Source organism: Cetorhinus maximus, chromosome 16, assembly GCF_964194155.1.
Source record: "Cetorhinus maximus chromosome 16, sCetMax3.hap1.1, whole genome shotgun sequence".
Classification (NCBI taxonomy): domain Eukaryota; kingdom Metazoa; phylum Chordata; class Chondrichthyes; order Lamniformes; family Cetorhinidae; genus Cetorhinus; species Cetorhinus maximus.
The window spans coordinates 90,178,808-90,201,490 of record NC_135894.1 but is presented as its reverse complement, the minus strand read 5'-3'; the positions used below and the strand labels follow the sequence as shown (position 1 = coordinate 90,201,490).

Below are 22,683 nucleotides of genomic sequence, written 5' to 3'. Positions count from 1 at the left end.
TGTGGTAATAAAGGTATAGATAGCCTTAGTGGGGAAGGGATCAAAATAGGCTAAAAGGCAGAGAGAAAACGCCGCCTTCGTCTCGGTGCTCACTTCCTTGGGCAGGAGTCCTCTCCCTATTCAATGGATCCTTTACCCGCCTCCAATATTCTCCCTCCACCTGGACCCCTCCCTCTGGATTCTTACCTTCTCTTGATCCTTTCATTGAGAACTGTTGGCATGACATCAGTCGTCTCAATTTCTCTGCTCCTCTCACTCACTCTAACCTGACTCTCTCTGAACTTGCTGCACTCCGTTCTCTCAGGTCCAACCCTGACATTGTCATCAAACCTGCTGACAAGGGTGGTGCTGTTGTTGTCTGGCGCACTGACCTCTACCTCACAGAGGCTGAGCATCAACTCGCGGACACTTCCTCCTACCTCCCCCTGGACCATGACCCCACCACTGAACATCAAGCCATTGTTTCCAGGACTGTTACTGACCACATCTCCTCTGGAGATCTTCCTTCCACAGCTTCCAACCTCATAGTCTGCCAACCTTGGACGGCCCGCTTCTACCTCCTACCCAAAATCCACAAACAGGACTGTCCCGGCAGACCGATCGTGTCAACCTGTTCCTGCCCCACGGAACTCATTTCTTGCTATCTTGACTCCATTCTCTCTCCCCTTGTCCAGTCCTTTCCCACCTACATCTGTGATTCCTCTGACACCCTACATCATGTCAACAATTTCCAGTTCCCTGGCCCCAAACACCTCCTCTTCAGCATGGACATCCAATCCCTCTACACCTCCATCCCCCACTGGGGTGGTCTGATCGCGCTCCGTTTCTTCCTCGAACAGAGGCCCGAGCAGTCCCCATCCACCACTATTCTCCTCCATCTGGCTGAACTTGTTCTCACACTGAACAATTTCTCCTTAAACTCCTCTCGCTTCCTCCAAATAAAAGGTGTGGCTATGGGTACTCGCATGGGCCCCAGTTATCCCTGTCTCTTTATGGGGTATGTGGAACATTCCTTGTTCCAGTCCTACTCCGGCCCCCTCCCACAACTCTTTCTCCGGTACATCGATGATTGCTTCAGTGCTGCTTCATGCTCTCATCTGGACCTGGAAAAATTTATTAATTTTGCTTCCAATTTCCACCACTCCATCATTTTCACATGGTCCATCTCTGACACTTCCCTTCCCTTCCTTGACCTCTCTGTCTCAATTTCTGGTGATAGACTGTCCACCAATATTCATTACAAGTCTACCGACTTCCACAGCTACCTCGACGACAGCTCCTCACACCCTGACTCCTGTAAGGACTCCATCCCATTCTCTCAGTTCCTTCGCCTCCGTCGCATCTGTTCTGATGATGCCACTTTCAAAAACAGTTCCTCTGACACGTCTTCCTTCTTCCTTAACCGAGGTTTCCCACCCACGGTGGTTGACAGGGCCCTCAACCGTGTCCGGCCCATCTCCCACACATCCGCCCTCACACCTTCCTCTCCTTCCCAGAACCATGGTAGGGTCCCCCTTGTCCTCACTTATCACCCCACCAGCCTCCGCATTCAAAGGATCATCCTCCGCCATTTCCGCCAACTCCAGCATGATGCCACCACCAAACACATCTTCCCTTCACCCCACCGGCGGCATTCCGCAGGGATCGTTCCCTCCGGGACACCCTGGTCCATTCCTCCATCACCCCCTACACCTCGACCCCCTCCCACGGCACCTTCCCACGCAACTGCAGAAGGTGCAACACCTGCCCCATTACTTCCCCTCTCCTCACCGTCCAATGGCCCAAACACTCCTTTCAAGTGAAGCAGCATTTCACTTGCATTTCCCTCAATTTAGCCTACTGCATTCGCTGCTCCCAATGCGGTTTCCTCTACATTGGAGAGACCAAACGCAGACTGGGTGACCGCTTTGCGGAACACCTTCGGTCTGTCCGCAAGCATTACCCAGACCTCCCTGTCGCTTGCCATTTCAACACTCCACCCTGCTCTCATGCCCACATGTCCGTCCTTAGCCTGCTGCTTGTTCCAGTGAAGCTCAACCCAAACTGGAGGAACAGCACCTCATCTTCCTTTAGGCACTTTACAGCCTTCCGGACTGAATATTGAGTTCAACAATTTTAGATCATGAGCTCTCTCCTCCATCCCCATCCCCTTTCCGATCCCCCCTCTTCCAATAATTTATATAGATTTTTCTTTTCCCACCTATTTCCATTATTTTTAAATGTATTTCCATCCATTGCTTTATCTCTACCTTTTAGCCTATTTCGATCCCTTCCCCCACCCCCAGCAGGGCTATCTGTACCTTTTATTATCACATTCCTTAGATAATATCACCAGCTTTAACACCTCTTTGACCTTTTGTCTATGACATCTTTTGGTTATCTCCACCTATCACTGGCCCTCTATCCAGCTCTACCTGTCCCAACCCCCTTAAACCAGCTTATATTTCACCTCTTTTCTATTTTTCCTTAGTTCTGTTGAAGAGTCATACAGACTTGAAACGTTAACTGTCCACAGATGCTGTCAGACCTGCTGAGTTTTTCCAGGTATTTTTGTGTTAGTTAAATGCTATTGTTGTAGCTGTACTGGAACAGTTTGGCTAGGGGCGTGGCTAGTTCTGGAGCACAAGTCTTCAGAATGACTACTGGATGTTGTTATGACCCCATAGCCTCTGCATTATCCAGTGTCTTGCAGGGAGACAGCCACAAATTAGTGAAGTAGAAAAACTTGCCACCAATAAGGAGTATAATGCCTAACAGTGCCTGGTGTTTTGAGATACTCCCTGTCGGTGGTCCGACAGCTGCTACCAAACCATCAGTATTAGACTGCTTAATGCAGAGAAGGTAGTGCAGCCTAGAATTGAAATTGCAATCTTTCAGGTGAGATGTTAAAGCTGAGGTCTTTTTCACTGGATGTGAAGGATCTCATGGCACTATTTTTAAAAAAGCAGGGGAAATATCAGAAGCAAAATACTGCGGATGCTATCCCTGGTGTCCTATCTCTGAATCAACATCACTAAAAACAACTTTATTGCATTGCTCTTTGTAGCTGTGCCTTCAGTTGCCCAGGCCCAAGCTCTGGAATTCCCTCCCTACACTTCTCCATCTCTCGACTTTGCTTTTCTCCTTTCAGACATTTCTTAAACTTACCTCTTTGACCAAACTTTTGGTCGTCTGACCTAATATCTCCTTAAGTGACTTGGTTGTCATACTTATATAATTTTATAACTGTTTTATAATGCTCCTGTGAAGCGCCTTAGGATGTTTCATTACATAAATATATATGTTGGTAGGACAAGGTAGATCTACAGTTTGGATTCAGCCACAGTCCATGCCAATGCCATCTGTTAGTGCACTCCATATTGTTGATGTGTAATATTGTTGACAGAACAATTAGCATTAAAAGTCTGCCAGGAAATTATCTTTGGCTGCTTACCAAAGAATATCAGTTGTTGGTGCAAACTGATTAATGGATAATTTACATGGCCATAATCCATTTAGGGGTTTAAATTATTCTGCAACCAAACGACCGCAGCTCAAGTGGTTTATGCTCATCATCCGAAACCCAGGACTTGACTGTAAAAAGGTAAAGAAGCAAAATTGCTCAAAGAATAAAAAATGAGTCACGATTCAAGTGTTTTTACTAGTGAACGGAATCAGTAGAATGAATGCAAGAAGCAGAAGGGAACTAGGGAATTTGGTTTATAAAATAAGCTAACAGTGAGCCAAAATAATTCAAGGAATAACTGCTTTGCGCTTAGATGATGATCTATTCTATAAATGAATGAGTCCATTAACAGAATGCAGAATTGATTGAAATTAACAGTTTTTGTTTCAGCAACTGGATATTATATTGACTAAGCTCCAAGAAAATAGGGAAGCAGACAATGTGAGCAGTTCATGAATGTGAGTGTAAAATAGTCAAACAAGTTAGAGAGTCTGTATGGTCCTTTCTTGTTCTTGCCTTTTGTTTCTAAGCTTACAGTGAGGTGCCACATTTTCTAAGCCTACAATGTAAATGGTACCTATTGTGATGAGCTATATTTGGCACAAATATACTTGCACATACAGTTGATCTTGTTTTCCACGTAATGGTTGCCGGTTTTTGGACTATGATTTAGTCCTTCAAACCCTTGCTCAGATTGCAGTATTGTAATCACTCCAATATATTTATTATTCACAGTCGATGGTGCACAAAATGAGAAAACTCCTTAGGGTGTTTGAGATGCTAATACTGACATAAATTTGTGTTAGCTTTGGGGTGGGAGGATTGGCATACACTCCTGGTTTAAATATTTAACAGAAAGTGATGCAACTTTAAGAACATTTCCAAATTATTATTTTTCTTAGTTTCGTTCATTGTCATTCTATTACCATTTAAAGCAGGGTAACTAAGATGCTCACATGCATAATTATGGGCTTTTCTCTAGTGTCTGACGGAAAATATTGAGAACCCCCCCCCCCCCCCCGCCCCCACCAGCACTCTTGGAATCCAGATCTATAAATGTTTATTGTCTGTAAACTTCATTTCAAAGCTGTTACATTATCATGATGCTTTCATACTTTTTGTTTTCTGTTAACTCCTCCAAGTTTGACATTCGTTATTCTGCTGCTGTCTTGCAGGTGGAGCAGACCATGGAAGGATTACTTCACTACATCAATCCAGCACATGCCATCTCTCTCCTGAGCGCACTCAATGAGGATCGTCTAAAAGGCCAGCTGTGTGATGTGCTCCTAATCGTTGGTGACCATAAATTCCGGGCTCATAAGAACGTTCTGGCTGCCAGCAGTGACTACTTCCGGGCTTTGTTTACCAAGAAGGAGAATGAAGGCCAGTCGGTCTTCCAGCTGGACCTCTGTGAAGCAGCTATCTTTGAGAATATTCTGAATTACATCTATTCTTCATCCCTCTTCATAGAGAAGAAAAGCCTTGCAGCTATCCACAGTCTCGGTGGCAACCTCGGTATCTCTTTTCTGACCAGCGTTCCATCACAGACACCTCAGATTTCCTGCACCCCAAATCCTGTTAAAAAGCTCAGTAAAGTTGGTGAAGATGTAAGTAGTTCCCAGCCACGGAGTGTGATTGTATGTCAGAGTCGCACTGACCTTGACAAAAGTAATGTTGATTCTGAAACAAAGGGAGGGGATTCAAGTCAGAAAAAAGGACCATCAGAGGAAGATCCAAGCCACAGTTTTAAGTCCTCATCTTTGATGAATGCCCTAAGAGCAAATTCTAATGCTGTATCCAGAGATGTTGATGCAACTCATCTATTGGATGATAAAGGACAACCTTTGTTAAAAGATATGCGTGTGGCTTTAGCTGACACTAAATTCCGTGCAACCTTCAAATCTCTGGAAGATCAAAACAGAATGAGGTTTTGGTGCGATAGGAGAAATTCCATGAGCGTGGATGGCACCACAAGTTTTACTGGCAGTGTTTCTGATACACGGCAAAGTCTGACTGACCTATTGGTGAATGGAAAGTCTTTATCTAGGCCACAACTTTCACCTGCATTTTCATTTCATGGAACCACAGGACTTTCATATTCTCAACAGAAATCTGGACACATGGTAAATATTGGCAAAATGGAAGAGAGTAATTTGCTATATTATGCCAAAGTAGGGCCCACAGTTCAACCTGCAAGATTTCCACTTAATAGCCAGAGTGTTGTCAGCAGTGGTCCATTGGTGAAAAGTCTCCTTCGTAGGTCATTGTCCATGGATAGCCAAGTTCCTTCCTACTCCTCCTCTCTTGACCTAAAAATGAACTACGGCTCACAAATATGTAAACGAGAACCACTGGAGTTAACGTATGATGTATCATCCCAAAAGTCCTCAGTGACCGACTCAATGAAGCAGCAGCTTCTAAAGGAAAAACCACAGGTTGATCAGCCTGGTCGACCAAGACAACTTAATGTATCTCAAGCTGCTGAAGCTGATCCCATCTCAATACCAACAGCTGTTAAAATAAAAACAGAACCCTCCAGTCCTGTCTCAGATACTTCCGATATAATTAGGGTTACTGTGGGAGAAACTTCACCATCTACTAGTAAGGAGTTTGCTGTGAAAAATGTAGAGAGGAACAGAAGAACATCAATGCTGCCAGTGAAAAGGAGGTTCCAGGCTGAAAATGCAAAGTTTTCCTATGAGAAGTCAGAAGCCTTCCAACATTCTCCCAATATACCACAGAACTTTGAGGAAAGTTCAAGCCCTACAGCAGATGATACTAATCTTGATCTGTCGAAGACTGATGAGAACAAGGATGAATATTCTGAGTCTGAATCAGCAATAACTGGCAAGCAGTTCAAGTGCAGGACCTGCTTCAAGATATTCCGATCTACAGCAGGTCTTTTCCGGCATGTTGACATGTACCATAATCCAGATAAGCCATATGCCTGCGATATCTGCCACAAGAGATTTCTCACCAACTTCAAAGTTTGGACACACTGCCAGACTCAACATGGAGTGGTTATCAACCCATCAGCGGCTACCAGCTCTAGTCCAGTTCCAGAAGAAAAATTTCAAAAGAAACTGAACGATATGATGCGCGAAAGGGAGATCAAGAAGGCTCTATTTCACAAGTTACGGCGCAGGCAAGTCTCTCATAGTTACCCAGGCCTGCGGTCAGAACAAGGATTCAAAAAGAATTTGAAATCAGCAACCAAAGGAGTGTACATTTGCACTACATGTGGGAAGCTGTTTCGTTTCCTTTCACGTTACAGGCAACACATGAAGACCCACCCAGGTGAGAAGCCCTTTGTTTGCAAGCTCTATAACAAGGCTTTCAAATCAAAAGAACAAGGTGTTACTGAAAATGTGAGTGAGGATAGTATTGAACATCAATGTGAACATTGTAATACCAAGATGTCTTCACTGGCAGAGAAGACAAAGCATGAGAGGATCTGTAGGAATGTTACAGTGTGCTGTTACTGCAGCCTTAGGTTCTGTTCCAGAGAACTGAAGCAGGAGCACGAAAGTCAGTGCGAATACAAGAAGCTAACCTGTCTAGAATGTAAACGCACATTTAAGTCGTCTTTCAGCATATGGCGTCATCAAATTGAAGTTCACAATGAAAACACAATGGCCCCAGTGGAACAATCCAATTTAGATCCAATATGTCACAATGGTGTCTTGCCCAAAGAGGTTCAAACTGAAATAGGAGAGGACTCTATAGCCAGCCCGAGTACGTCAAAAGAGGACGACGCCTGTAGTGATTCTTCAGAACCAATGTATGTTGATTCTGAAGATTCCTCTTGCTTTCCTGAAGATCTCAGCGTCTCTAACCGCAGAAATACATGCACTAAAGATAACCATCTACCTGACGTAGTCTCCACAAATCCCATCCATCTGGAAGACGTGGCATCTGAATCCAACAGTTGCAGTGGGGAACCGGAGGATCTAACGTGCAAAGGAGAACGTGGTCTTTGGCCATGTGAAAAATGTGGCAAGATCTTCACAATACACAAGCAGCTGGAGCGCCATCAGGAATTGCTCTGTGCTGTTAAGCCATTCATTTGCCACGTTTGCCATAAAGCCTTCCGTACCAACTTCCGTCTCTGGAGCCACTTTCAGTCTCATATCTCTCAGTCTGCAGACCGTCTTGAATTTTCTAAACCTGCAAGGAGTCCTTCCTCTTGTCCACCTCCCCCTGCACCACCACTGCCTGCGCCACCCAATGAGCAGTCTCCTGAGCCTGAACAGCCCTCAAATCATTCAGACAAGTCGGGTAGCCCGCAGGCAGCAGATACACTTTTTTCCCATGCCCCTCCTCTGGCAGCAGCCACCTTCGAAAGGCCATTCATGTGCAAATTTTGCCATAGGACTTTCAAGACTGCATTCAGTCTGTGGAGCCATGAACAGACTCACAACTAAAATTAAGATTTCAGTCTCATGTGATTTATTTGGGATTCCACCAGATTAATCTATAAAGATAACCTGGAAACAGAAGCTGCGCCATGGGCAAGGACTGTGTACATGGCAATATAATGTACAATCCATTCGCCGAAGGTTTAGGAAAAAAGAGAGTTGGATAAGAAAGGTGAAAAGTAATATATGGAATTGGTATTACTGATGGATCAAAGTAAAACCTAGAATTTTTTTAAAAATCACCACACTTGTTACTCGGGTGCTACGTGGAAGCATATTTTTTATATGATGGGACTTTGCCAGTGTTACACAATCATTGTTTTAATGGGACTGGATTAATACCATTGAACCAACTCATGCATTGAGATGGATCCTTTATCGCGTGTTTTTAACATTCAGTAATATATGTGGGGCTTCAGTAATTTCATCAAAGCAATTGTATTCCATTAACAGCAATTCGGTTAACTTTCACTGGTTCAGCCATTTTGGCAGACTGACAGTGGGAATGAAGAATGTGGCCATTTTGGTTAGCTTTTTTCAGCACAGAAAAGGTTTGATTCTGAATGTGATTTCTACACTAGTTAAGGCCCAAGGTTTCTCCTGTAGCTCAAGGATCAGTTAGCATGGGCATTACTAGTAAGTGGTTTATGGAATTATTGGGGTTTGCTGCAAGTGATGGGTCTCAGCCAATCAGAAGATTGGAAACAAAACTGGAGCTTGATTGTCAATCACACCTCCCCAGTTAGCACAATGGAAGGCAAGCAGAGGCATTTTAATCAAGATGACTCCAAAAGTTGATGTGCAACCAGAGAGGGCTAGACATTATCCTCTTTCATATGTTTACCCCTGTGCACATAGTCATCCTGTGATTTTTTTAATACAGTATCTAGTAAAGAAAAAGTACTTCCATTGTCATGCTGGATACACAGTGACATTCTAGAAATCCTATACTGTGACCAGGACCAAAGGTAGCAGGCAACAAATAGGAGTGTCTAAATGGTGTGAGCTAAAACTAAAGAGAAAAGAGACAAAACCACATTGGTCCTCCTTCAGCACTGGTTTAGCATGAAAGATGGTGACATGAGCTACACTTAGGACAGTAGAACAGGCACAGTAAAGTACAATCATTCCCTCACTTTATGCTCCCCTTCATGTGACAAGCAATTTTTAAATGTCTCCTCTTTGGGTCTGTTTGATTAATAGCTGATTGTGGATTTTTTTAAAACTAAAGTACAGTGAATTGAAAATGAGTGAAAGGCTGATTTGATAGTAATGACACAAGTGACATCAGGGAAGAGAATATGTCCTTCAGAATCATGAGCCAAATGTTACTGTTGAGGCCAAGTTGTAGTAAACAAGTATTTTGCATTATAAATTAAGGTAATGGTGAAATGTAGTTGCACAGGAAATGGAGTGTTACACTAACTTTGTTTCTGTAGAATGTACTCTTGAAAGGGGGAAAGTGCAGTGCGGGAGAATGGGCGACTTAGTGGCCTTTTGTATTTGCACCAGGTTCTAAGAATTTAGATTTCCTTAGAATCTGCCAGTGGCTCAAATTTATCACCTCGACGCTCTCCACTCCAGCTCTAAGAGAATGCCACGTGTAATTAATTTGTTTATAATGGAACTAAAGCAAAGACATCTGCTTTGCCTTTGTTTGACATTCAGATATGAATCATATGACAGTATTGCGCTAAAGGGATGGTATTGTGTCAACATTATACTGGTATGTTCAGATATGTAAAATCGTACCATTTGTTTTTTTTCCTCCCAGTCTGCACCCAGTTGTGATTGGCATAAAATGCTTCAGAGTGAGTCTTTCTCATCCTCCCAAATTGAGGGTAGTAAGACTTCCAGCAATACTGACAGGATTATCATAAATTGTAATATAATGATTATCAATGCATCACTTTATTTAATTTTGTTACAAGAGGAGCTCAAGCCATTCACCTTGTTATAACTAAACATTTATTTTATAAATTGTTATTATTTTAAAAGACAATATACAGTTTGCTGTATTGGAGTTTCTCAACTTAATTCTTGGTTTTCTGAATTTAGTACTGCATATTACTCTGAACATTAAATTAAATTGTTTACAGCAGAACAGTCTTAAAAATCCTATTTCCAGGTTGGACTTGTCACTTATTGCAGCAAAACTTTATGAATTGTTATTCCTTGTAACTTCCCTTGTTAACTGTGTATCGAAGTATAGGAGAATAATGTTGAGAGTTGTATCGGCATATATTCGGCTGGATTTAATGCTGTCGGTCGCAGTGGGAAACGTGGCAACTGGGCCCACTTAATCATGGGGGACACTGTCCCACGACCCTCTGCCCTCACTCACCTTTTGGCCTGGGCTCCCATGGTGATCCTGGGCCTCTGGTGGGTGCAGCACCGCCAGCTGCCACCACTCCCACTGGTGCTGGTGGCAACGGCAAACTGTCGGTCTGTGATTGGCTGGCAGTTCTCGGTGTGTGGGACTTCTGCTGTCAGGGCCCTCGATGGCAAGGAGGGCCCGCTGATAGCCACCTAAATACCTGAAGGGCACTTGATTCTGTTGGGCCTCTCCCATGGAACTGACGGGGGTTCTCCGTAGGTTATTTAACTGGTGGGCATCAGCCTGACAAAATCCCAGTTGTTGTCTTTTAATTTAAAAGGTTCTTTTCATAATTAATACTGTTGTTCAAATCCATATATTAAGAATTCTTCTAAGATTCAGCTGAAGAAAATGTCTGTATCAATCTGCTGAAAGGAACCTGGCTATGATCCTTTAACTAATTATAGCTTTAATGATTAACTGGTTTACTATGTTCTTGCTAACCTTCAGCACTAGCTTCGCTTTACCATTGGTTAATCTTTCACTAGTTGATGACTAGGTCTGAATACAGTAGGAGAGTACTGGTATTCTGAGAAGTAAGGACAGCCTATATTCAAAAGTGAACATATTTCTATTCATGCTGTCAAAGAGTTGGTTACACACATTCATTGAACAATGTAATGTTTCTTTCCAAAGCAGCAGAGAAGATCCATACAGCAGTACAGAGGTTTTATCTAGGCAAGTCAGAGGTAATCCCCTGAATTAAGAGGAGAGGGGAAGAAAGTAGCATGATCTTGATCTAAATTGCAGAAAGGCGTGTTTAATATAAGAGATATGGCTGAAACTGATCACTATGTTTGTATGCACTATAGTGTTGATTTCACTTGCAATTTTTAAATTATTAAGATTGGCAAATTTTCCCCATATTAACCAGAGTAACTTTATTATTGTTTCATTTTTATACATTAAGTTCACTGCTACCCTTGCTCTTGCTGCTGTTTTAAATCTGTTATGTGTACAGAGGGAATTGATGAACCAGATATGAACTCCTGGAGCAGGTTAGATGACTAAAGATAAAAAGAGGGGAAAAAAACACACACATGCTGGAATTCTGAAATTAAAAACATAAAGTAATGGAATTAAGCAGCAATTCAATCAGCATTTGGAAAGGAAAGAATGATTAGTGTTTCAGGTGAGAGCTTTCAGTAGAACTATTCTCTATCCTGCTGAGGGATTTCATCCCAAAATCTTAATCTCTCAGATATTGACTAGTCTGCTATTTATTTTCCATGTTTGTTTATTGTACGTAAGTAGAATCTGTACAGTACTTTAGCCGGATGATTTTGAAGCTTCTAATGGACAAGGTGCATTGTAGTTGGTGACAGGTAGCTTGTTTCATGGAATGTCCTTTCTTCCATTGCACATTCCAGTAACACTGGGGGAGGTTGCTGTCCGCTGTGGCCTTTTAAAATTAACATTTTTACTCCAGTTTTTAACTAACCAGCAAACAACATTCAAACATATGTGTGTGGTTCTGAATCATACAGGCTAAGAAATCAAGGCTCACCCCTGGTGTATGCTGAGTCAGCTAATCTTTAGCAAGACAGCACTACAAGGTGTTAGAATTAGCCACAACACCCCTGCTTTCCTGCTGTTTATCACTATTCAGTGAGCCTAGCTGAAATCTGCACTTGTCTGAACATTTGAGGACAACATTGGGCTCGGCTGTGATTTCTCTTTTCTCTCTCCTACCTCCTCCCATCTGCCCCCTACAGCCTATTCAAGGCCGTGCGTGAAGATTGACAAGTTGACTGTCTTCAGGAGAGGAGGAAGGAAACGTGAAAGAGGAGGATTTATTTTAGTAAAATGCCCAAAATAACCCTTTTAATCCAACCAGAACAGATCATCTTTCATTATACTTATTTTACCATGCTTTCAATCAAGAGTCCAAGCTACGGTTTTGTTTTATCATTTGATGTATACACTGTTAAATATTTTTAAAGATATACCCAGTTTGTTCATTAAAATAAAAGCAAAATACTGCAGATGCTGGAAATCTGAAATAAAAACAAATTGCTGGAAAAACTCAGCACGTCTGGCAGCATCTGTGGAGAGAGAAACAATTAACATTTTGAGTCAAATGATTCTTCTTCGGAACTTCCGAAGAAGAGTCATCCGACTCAAAGCATTAACTCTGTTTCTCTGCCCTCAGGTGCCGCCAGACCTACTGAGTTTCTCCAGCACTTTCTGTTTTTATCCTAGTTTATTAATCTTCTTATCAAACCCTCTCTCCTTTTGATCTGGTAAGAGAACCAAAATTAGTTGAAATGTGCCTTTAAGGCTTTTGGTGCATTGAAAAAAATTGTGCAAGTGCTTTTACTCACATGCTATGATGAAACTTTGAGAGCTTGCCCTGACCATGTTTGTCCAAAGGCCTTCTGCCAGCTGACCTTCAATATTGCCACACAGTGTTTGACCTAATATCATAGCAAAGCTGAATTTTCACCAGTTGCAACAAAATCCACAGACCTCAACTTTGAACAGCAACAGAAATAATTCCTGAAAACGTTGCATGACCTGCTGGTTCAGCGTTCCCCAGCCTGAGATTGCAGTTGCAATTGATCAGTTCAGCGCACAGTGGTTGTGTAGAAATTCCTGGGAATACAGTATATATTTTCAGTTTTTCAAATCATCCAATCTTTGACACAGACCAATAATTTTCTTACCTAATCAGCTAATGAGAAAAGATTCAAGGAAGATCATTTATCCTTCCCTCGTAATATGTTTGATATTGAGCAAGAGTAAAGATTAAGACTGCCAACAGTTCACAATATATTTCTTTAACTGACAAACAGAAGTAAATCTTAACACTAGTATAACATTTTGTATTAACATTCTTCCATCTTCTTCTCATATATTAAATTTTCTGGCCAAGTTATTTTGAAATCCTAGCTTTCCCTTAACCCTTGAATATCACGGGCAGTTGGTCACTGCAGTATTTTTTGTGATGCTTACAGTCATCCTTTAATTTTTGTCGGAACTGTGGGGGAGGGGTGATTTTGCAAGACTCATACTTTTTATTTTAAAATTCTATTTCCAGAATGTGTCGTTTTCTTTTTCTAAGCGAGACTCAAGTTGAGAAAATGTGTGTTAATGATGATCCATCTTAGAAATGTTTGCCATGTGGTGTAAATAGCAAATAAGAGTTTAATTATGCCAGTGGCAGACATTCTTTACTATCCCAACTTTTATTTTTGGTTTATACTGGTGGAGTATCCAAGTTTAATACCATGATTCCTTCTGATAGGAGAACCTTCAAAAATTCTTCGGATCCTTTTATGTGGCTTGGTTTAACACTACTGTCTTAACATTAACTGATCTTCATAACATTACACCAGTTAAATACCAAGTGGCTTTCTATATACATCTTGATTAATGTTGCATTAGCTGATTTGCAACTCAGGAGGCATCAAAAGAAGAGTAAATTGTATCAATGAAGCACAACTGAATATGTATAGAATCATTTTTTCAAAGTTTAGGGTGTGTACAATTAGATTAGATAAAGATCATAATGCCAGCTTTGGTCAGATTGGCAATCATATTTGAAACTTTATTTGCAATATTGCCAGTCAATCAAAAGAAAAATTAACTTGTGGCTCCCCTTTAAATGCGCCATGTGATATGGTACTAAGGAGGTCAGGAAAGTTCTAGGTCTGATTTCTGTTGACTTAGCTGATTTATATTTGGGAGAGTTGTTGGAAGTGTTGTGGCTGTCTTCAATATTCTCAGGCTAAGAAGAGGAAAGTCTGACACGGCTCTTACTTCTGGTTACAATCCAGTGATCAATGTTGGAAAACCGCTAGGGTTGATGATGGATGACTTTTTTTTTCTGAGATGGAATAGCTATCTGGAAGACCTTTTATAGGTTCATGTGAAAAGTAGCCACTTGGTTAAGGTACTGAAGAGTTTGTGTTGTCTTTGAATGAGAATTAATGACTACCTTTAGGAAAGGAGAAGAGAAAACATACAATGGGGAGAGAGAAGGAAAATTAAATTATATATTTATTAGGTCCAAGTCATGAAGTTGGCCATTATTTTCACGGATCTTCTGAAAATAGTCTACCATGACAATGTATGAAGCCTCTGCTGCATGTGTTACGTGAGCCAATTTTGCTATCTTAATTGCTCTGTTGATCATCGGGAGGCTGCTGTCATCTAGGCCATTGAAGCTTATTTTAGTTGAACAGTTTCAGATAATAGAAAAGATAAGCATGAGAAAATATAGTTTTGTGGCATTCTAAATAGTATTTCAAAGAGTAGTCGCTTACCAGAAAGAATAAGTTAAATGAATGCAAATGATGACAATGTATTTTGAAATAAAATGTCAGTTATGCAGTGAAATCGCAGTCTGGCAGCTTCCAGTGTTACTGTCTTGTGCCCAATAATCCATAGCTAGCTGTCTGCTCCATTTGCCATCAAAGAAATAATTAATCCTGAGCAACAATTAACAATGAAAATAGAATGTAAAATTACACAGCCGTAAAAAAAATCAAAGGAGTTAGTGATCAAACTGTATAGAGCTCGAGCCAGACCACACCTGGAATACTGCATAGAGTTCCAGTTATCAAGAAGCAATGGAGGCATTTAAGTGCAAGAGACAATGCAAAGAAGAGCTGTAAGTCTGCTCCCTCGTGACAGGGTCTAAATTATGAAGAAAGACTTGGGATTGAGCCTGGAAAGGAGGCTTTTGAATGGTAATCTTATGGCAGCATCCAAGATTGTTAAGCGTATATTAAAAGCTAAACTGAAAGTAGAACTAGGAGAAGCAAATTGAAACTAGTAAAAGGTAACTTTAGAACTTTCACTAGATTTTTTTTTTCACAGCAAAGACTGATCATTGTGGGGAATAAACTTCCAGATAGAGTAATGGAGGTAAAAACCCTGGAATTATTTTAAGAAACAGTGGAGAGTATTAAGATTGCTGGATTGAATTAAGATGCTCCAAATGGGATTAACTCATCTGCATTTATCTTGTAATAGAGAAATGACTGAAAACAAGGGTTTGCAGGTTTGATGGTATTTGGTATAAACAACTATTTTAGTAGCTTGTCTCTTTTGAATAATTGGAGCATGGGGAAGAAATGAGTGGGAAGAGATGTGTTATAGAATGTAGAATTGTTTGCGAAGAGGATTTAAAGTATGGAATTTTATGGAATTAAGTACCAATATCTGTTAATGTAATGTAAGGAGGCAGAAACTGATCTAGCTTGTTAGAAAAGTTTCCACATAAGGTGAGCTTTGAAAAGTCTATCTAATTTTTAGTGAATGCAGGTCATTAATGCAAACTGCCACAGATTAGCAAAAATTGGGTTTCACTCAAGAGAAGCCACAAGATAATTGGTGTAGGAAATTCATGTTGCTGCATTAGGTATTGCATTTCTGAGGGTGGTATTAAGACACAGTTTTGTGAGTGTAGTTGAAGTTTTGCTATGTATCTCTGCGTTATACCTGGGAGTGCTTGATGCTTGCACTTTATTCTAGAAATGAAAGATACTTTTATTTTCCCCCTCAACGTTACCTTCTGTGATCTTATTGAGGGAAAATTCTTTTTGTGGGCTTGCGAAGCACATCAAATATTGAGAACATCAAACTCAAGGACAAGAAAGTTCATCTATCTGATAGTCAAACTCTTAAACTAAAGTTTTGGTCCTTACTTTGATCAACCCTGATGTTTTTGACTATACAAGATCATGTGGCTGATGACTTCAAATATTTTCATATAAAGAAATTCTAACTGTGCTTTAAATATTATGTAATAGTCTGAGTTTATGCCATTTATAAAATGTAATACATTGTATAAAGCAGCCGTAACTTTCTAGATTGTGGGGTTAAAACTCTGGTCTTACCCTGTACCATGTCCCTTTGACATTGGGATTGGCTGTGTGTAAAATGACTATCTTATAAGAAGTTTTATTTGAATAGGACCTTGGAGGACATTACAACATATCAGGAAATTGGTTATGCATTGCACATAATTTTCCAATGCTTATCTTAAATGGCCAGAGATCTATACGTCATGCACATCCAAATTTCCAATGTCTGGGGATAAAGATAAAGATTTGCATTTATGTACTGCCTTTCACAATCTCAGGATGTTCTAAAGCACTTTACAGTCAGTACAACACTTTTGAAGTGTTGTCACTATTGTACAAGATATCAGCCATGATCTCATTGAATGACTGACAGAAAAGACTCAAGGGACTAAATGGCCAACTTCTCTTATGAGGTTCCTATGTAATGTAGCAAATACACCAGTCAATTTGGACACAACCTACGGCAATGTGATAATTTATTGATGTTGGTTGAGGACTAAATTTTAGCCAGAACATCAGGTATAACTCTCCTCATTTTGAAAACGGTGCCATGGGATCTTTTATGTCCACTTGAGAGGCAGGGAGGGCCTAGGTTTCACATGTTAACCATGGGACAACACCTCTGACAGTGCTCCAACTCAGAATTGTCAGCCTAAATGTTTGTGCTGAAATCACTGGTTTGGGACTTGAACCCACAGCCTTCTGTGGGTCATGATTCCTTGCCAAGAGTGCAAAATTACTCCTGACGTTGTTTTCTTTGGCATATTTTAAGAATTCAGAAGAGGGGACAGGGAAACTAATGATGTTTGCAGGAAAAATTGTGATGCAGTGTGTTTGGCCAGGGAAGGCTGTAAATTGAATAAGACCACAAATATTCAGAACCTATGGATGAATGCTCCACATTTCTTCTCAAGATCTTGTTTTCTCCTTTCTCTTTTACAATTTTGAACTATATAAATTGCACCCATTAATTCGTATAATTACATTTCCAAGATTAATACAAATCAAATGGCAGTCTCATTTTAAACCTCTATATTTTTACAGAAATTTTATTTTTCTGAATTGATGTTTGCAATTTAATGCCTATAATGCTACTCCTGTTTATAGCAATGTATTAGGAAGATATGTTCTAGATAATTTCAGACCATAGATTGTGCTCGCATAGGTTCTCCAATCGGTGTAACTCATTTTTACTTTTATATTGTACTGTACAATAATATGGTATGTGATGAAGCTCCTGTACAGTGTCATATCGACACTAACTATAAATCATATCCTATGAATATGTGAACCTGTTTTCAAAGTTGACTTATCTTTATTAAGCGGAGTGCCCATAAACACTACATTGGTCTGATCTCACAGTTTATTGCACAACATTTGCATTTGTAGTGTTGTCTCTGGTACATGCAAACACTTTAATGTGTCACAGACTGCACGTTCTCCATGTTTTTTTATATATATATATATATATATATAAAACTTGGGACGACTCCCAAAAATATTGGCCTAGTTCAGTCAAAGCAAGCCAATGAAAACTACTTTGAATGCTGGTGTAGGAAATTGAGGGAGGTGGCAGGGGTAAGGTCGCTCCATGAATTATCACTCTTCTTTCACCTCTGGGACCTGGATGCAAATTCAATGCATACAGTTGAAATGTCTCCCCTTTTCAGTGCTGCCAGTCATGTTCCTAGTTGAAAATGTATTTGGGTAGCTTCAGCCCAATTCTTAGTAGGTGCAGACTCAGCACTAAACTGCCTGCAGATTTGCACTAAAAATTGATATTCTTAGGTCATCAAGTTGGTGGGTGTGAGAAAATATCACATCAGTGCTCTTTGAGATTGGGTCAGAATGTATTGTGATGCAGATTAGATAGTTCTATGCTCTGCACCCAGTCTGTGCTGTCACTGAGCTTGGAATGCTTGATGCTGAAACTTATTGTCAAATGGTAAAAGGTATTTATTTCACAGTCCTGGTGTCCCTCAGAAAACAAAATTTAACAGGTGAATGGACTTGGATCATTTATTTAAACTTGATTGATTCACTGCATATATAGAGAGGTGGATGACTGTTGTATCTAAGTGCCTGCGGATAAGTTTCACAATTGAATGGCGTACAGGTGTAATGTAATGTTCTTCTTTTAGAAATTCAATGAATGTATTGCAGTATTTGTACTTAGTTAAATATGTCCCTGTTTGAAATAATAATGTTTGGCTATGCAATAACAAGAAAGTAAATTGTTATTGATTTTGGGACCTGGGATGGTATAGTTGTAAGAGATTTTTATAGAAATTTGTCAGGATTAATTATTGTAACTTTATTTCCTTCAGATTTTACTTTTCTAAACATGACTCTGCAGTGACTTTTTAAAAAAGTTAACTTTTGTGTTTTTCAATATTGTGACAGATGGTTTTCATTTTTTTTTCTCTCCAGAAATGTTTTGATGATTTTTTCCCCCTGCTGGGAAAGGGGGAAAATGATATATTCCTGTTTAAATGATTCATATTACAACCAGACCATGAAGAAAGGTTCTGTGTTTCTCATGCAGTTCAGTGCTTATAACCATACTCCACATACGCTCTCCATTTCAGCAATTTTTCAGTGTTCCCTTCCTACAAGTTAGGTGGGTGGGATAAGATGGCCTGGACCAGTCTGTATTTATTTATGTTCCCTGTCAATGCTGCTCAAAATTGTCTAGAAAGGAGGCTACCTATCAATTCTGGAAACCCCATTGCTTTGGTTGCCAATTGTTCCATTTCTAGACAGTCCACAGGTTTCTGTGGGTTAGCCAGAATTTTCCAACCTAATTTAAACTGGACACTGAAAGTTTTTCTTTAAACAAGTCATTTTCTCCCCCAGCTTCTTCAATGCCTTGTGCTGTGAAGGTTTTTGTTATCCCAGTGATTGAACTTTATCAGGAGCAGTACAAGTCCCTGAACTTGAGAGTAATGGTCACATCCCAGCCCTGCTTCTATCCTGTACATAAAAGATCATAATTCTACTACCCTCTTCACGTTTCATTTGTTTCTCTCATATTAACCCCATTCTCACCCTATGTGATATTGAACTCTGTGCAACTGTAATGCAACGCTTTTTGCCAGCATAAGGTTTGAATTTCCCACCTGAGAAATACCAGAATGAACTATCTCAGCTAATTGTTTCCAGGACTTAGCATTTGGAGTTTTCTGTCCCAATGCAGAGATTTCAGAAATGTACCCAGAACAGAAGTGATGGTTGTGCTACTTTTTCCCCACTTGGATTCCTATTTTACTACATAAGGCCATGAACTGTTAGAAGGGCAGAAGTTAAATGCGTCAATGAAGTATTCATTAATTATACCCTAGAACAAGCAAAAACTGACCACTTTTTAAAAATTTATATGAAAGCTTGAGATGAAGTAAACTCGAACAAGTTTGCAGAACTGTATGTAAAGGAAGGGTGTGGGAGATGGATAAGTATCCTTTTAATTTCTGTTTCGCATTAATCATGCAGCGTACCTGGAGAATGAAGTTTTCCAAGACTCTGTTGGTGCCACTCTGAAAGCACCTGCAAGAGTGGGCTGGAGTAAACTGCCTCTTGAGTTTTTTCTTTATGCTGAGAAAAGTATCTGCATTCTCACTATAGCAAGGCATCTGGCTGCCACTATAAAGAGATCAGGGGCTTGGCATTTGATAATCCAGTCGCCTTCCAATGCTCCTTCGTTCCCTTCTCCATTTTGTTAAAAATGTATAAATTTCCCTAGCATTTGCCTAAATTCTCCATCGCTATGTACCACCTACTCAGCTAAAAAGTGCTGGGTGAAGACACGGAACATTGATTCTCCATTCGTCTTCTCAGTCAGGAATTAGCATATTGGAGTAGGGAATGGTGCATATTGTAGCTGCAGAAACTGGAGTTTGTCTGATTGTGCCCCTGTGAAGCATGTTGGGATATTTTACTGTGTTGAATGTGTTATATAAATGCAATTTGTTGACTAATTTCACTTCGTGACTTTTTAAAAATTTTAATAAATAAAATGGCGACATATAATTTCAGTTAACTTCATGTGAAAAAAATGTAGATGTTTAAATCCTGCTTTTCCCTTTGAACACTAACCATTTTAAAATAAAACTGCACCCAGTTTTGAGTAGATGTGGATTTTGGAATGCTGAAGGGTTTTTTTCCTCCAACAATACTTTTGAGGCATGATTCCTCACTGGACATACATTTATTTTTTAAAAGAACACTTAGTTTGAGTGAAATGTGAAAATTATGATTTTGTACAATACTTTTAAAAATGTGCAAAAATGCAACAAGCAGTCCGGAAGAGATCATTATGTAGGGAGTAAATCATTGATCATGAGAACATGGAATTTATTTCAGACATGAAAGAAGGGACTTGTAAGTTATCCTTTAGAGGGACTGAGACAGACCGTAAATCTACTTAAACACAGTTATTTTTGTTGATGAGTATAAACTGCAAAAGTTGGAAATCTGACATTTAAAATGGAGAAATGGTGGCAAAGCACAGCAGGTCGATCAGCATCTGACAGAGAAAGATGAGTTTATGTTATGTAGACCTTCATTAGGCCTAAACTCCAATCCGCCTTTGTCTTTCAAACATAGCCTGCAGTGTAATTCCAGAACTTCTGATTTTCATGAACTATTTTTATTGTACACTTGTTAATTTTATCTTCAAGTTTATGATGTAAATATATATGGGAGGGGGTGCAGGTAGGGATTGTGCAACATGGTCACTAACTCAGTTGAGGGTTATTTTTAGAATATTCAGTTTGCCATCTAATGGCTCTTCCTCTGTATTTCCTGTTATTTTGTGTATGTAAAAACTATGAGATAACACTGCAGGCCCAGTGAATTAAAGCATCGACACATATAATATTGACTTGTAATAGAGCGCAGCCTTTGTAAAAGTTACAGTCTTGTTCAGGCTTCTTGAACTCTGAACCAGCCAATTCATGAAAAAAAAATCATGCATCTTTCTAAAGTTATTAAGGGTCTCAAATAAGACCAGATTTCATCCTGCTTTTATTTTTCTGTGCAGGAAGTTGGTGCCAGGGGCAACAGCTGGGAACTAAAACTGACCACCAGTGCACTTGGGCTGGACGAGGAAAATTAACCAGCTTTCCTGTCCATTATCATTAGTAGCCCTTGGGTGAGGATAGGTTCAGACCTATCACACTTGAAAGCTCCCTTTTTATTCACAAGTGTCTCACCGAGTTCTGGCGTATAAGAAATGGAAATGCCTAAGGATTCTTTGCTGTAGAAATGTTTTTGTTAAATCCTTTTACAGTTGATATTCTTCCTGGCTCGTTTGCCCAATTCATTTTTTAAAAAAACTAAATCATAACTATACCTTTTGGAATTTTTTGCATGTCAACTTGTATTTACAGTGGTTGCATTACATGCCAGTGTCCATCTGAAAACTTTAATGTTAGACTATACTACTGATCATGTGGAATGTATTTTAAACTTGAGATCATTTTGATCTATGTTGCTTTCTTTCTGTCTCAGAACATGTTGACTGCATAGAAAGGAAACTTGTTTGAGCCCTTTCAAACTCATTATCAAAAGTGTTGCTACTTTATAACTTTATTTACTAATGAAGTCAAAAAGGTACCTGCAAAATCTGACTAAATCTGTGAAGAGTCTAACGTTTGTCATTGTTCTGGCCTCTAGATTTTTTTTTTATTTTGTGTATTTAGGCACAAAATTAAACTGTACAAAGCTTCAAGTTCCTTATCTTTTAACCTGAATTGGACCTCTTTTTGTTTTGTCTGGACGAGAAAGGGTTATAAATTAATTGAGTTTTTAAAAAATTGCTAAATGGGGTGTGGTTATTTTGAAGCACTGTATTTTCAAAACAAAGAATACCGATTGTACATTGTCATGCAGTAGTTGTGCTCACAAAGACACCAAAGATTAACCAATAGCTTTAGGCTTTTGACTGTTCTGCTCTCGAATTAACCACTTGACTTCAATGTCTTTGTGTAATACATTTATAAAGACATGGTAATAAATGAGTTGTTTTCAAACTTAACAGATTTTTGTCTTTTTTAATTCTTGTATTTTGCATTTAAGGGGGAATTTTATTTTTTTTTATTATTCATTCATGGGATGTAGGCTTCGCTGGTTAGGCCAGCATTTATTGCCCATTCCTAGTTGCCCTTAAGAAGGTGGTGGTGAGCTGCCTTCTTGAACCGCTGCAGTCCATGTGATGTGGGTACACCCACAGTGCTGTTGGGAAGGGAGTTCCAGGATTTTGATCCAGCGAGAGTGAAGGAACAGCGGTATATTTCCAAGTCAGGATGGTGAGTGACTTGGACGGGAACTTAGAGGTGGTGGTTTTCCCATCTATCTGCTGCCCTTGTCCTTCTAGATGGTAGTGGTCATGGGTTCGGAAGGTGCTGCCGAAGGAGCCTTGGTGAATTCCTGCAGTGCATCTTGTGGATGGTACACACTGCTGCCACTGTGCTTTTAACCACTTTTATTTTTTAAGAGACCCAAAACAGCATAAAATCACAACATAACTCTTCCATCCTAGATTCCCTCCATCACAATAATCATGTCCTCAGTGATTGCAACACTTCCATCCCACTCCTCTATCCATCACCCCCTTCCACAATCCTGCTCAAT

At 40.0% G+C, this 22,683-nt stretch overlaps 1 protein-coding gene across 2 annotated transcripts in view; it reads left to right on the top strand.

Annotated features, from left to right (window-relative positions):
• Nucleotides 1–22,087, top strand: part of zbtb21 (zinc finger and BTB domain containing 21) — a 64,620-nt gene extending 42,533 nt beyond the window's left edge. The window contains exons 1-2 of one of the 2 annotated variants that reach the window (XM_078560341.1): nt 3,849–3,903; nt 4,621–22,087. In XM_078560341.1, the coding sequence (XP_078416467.1) occupies nt 3,898–3,903; nt 4,621–7,869 (3,255 nt within the window). In that variant the 5' untranslated portion in view covers nt 3,849–3,897 and the 3' untranslated portion in view covers nt 7,870–22,087. Of the gene's footprint in view, nt 1–3,848; nt 3,904–4,620 lie in introns of those variants that run through there. The other variant, XM_078560340.1, reaches the window with a different exon arrangement.
• Nucleotides 22,088–22,683: the final 596 nt, after the last annotated feature.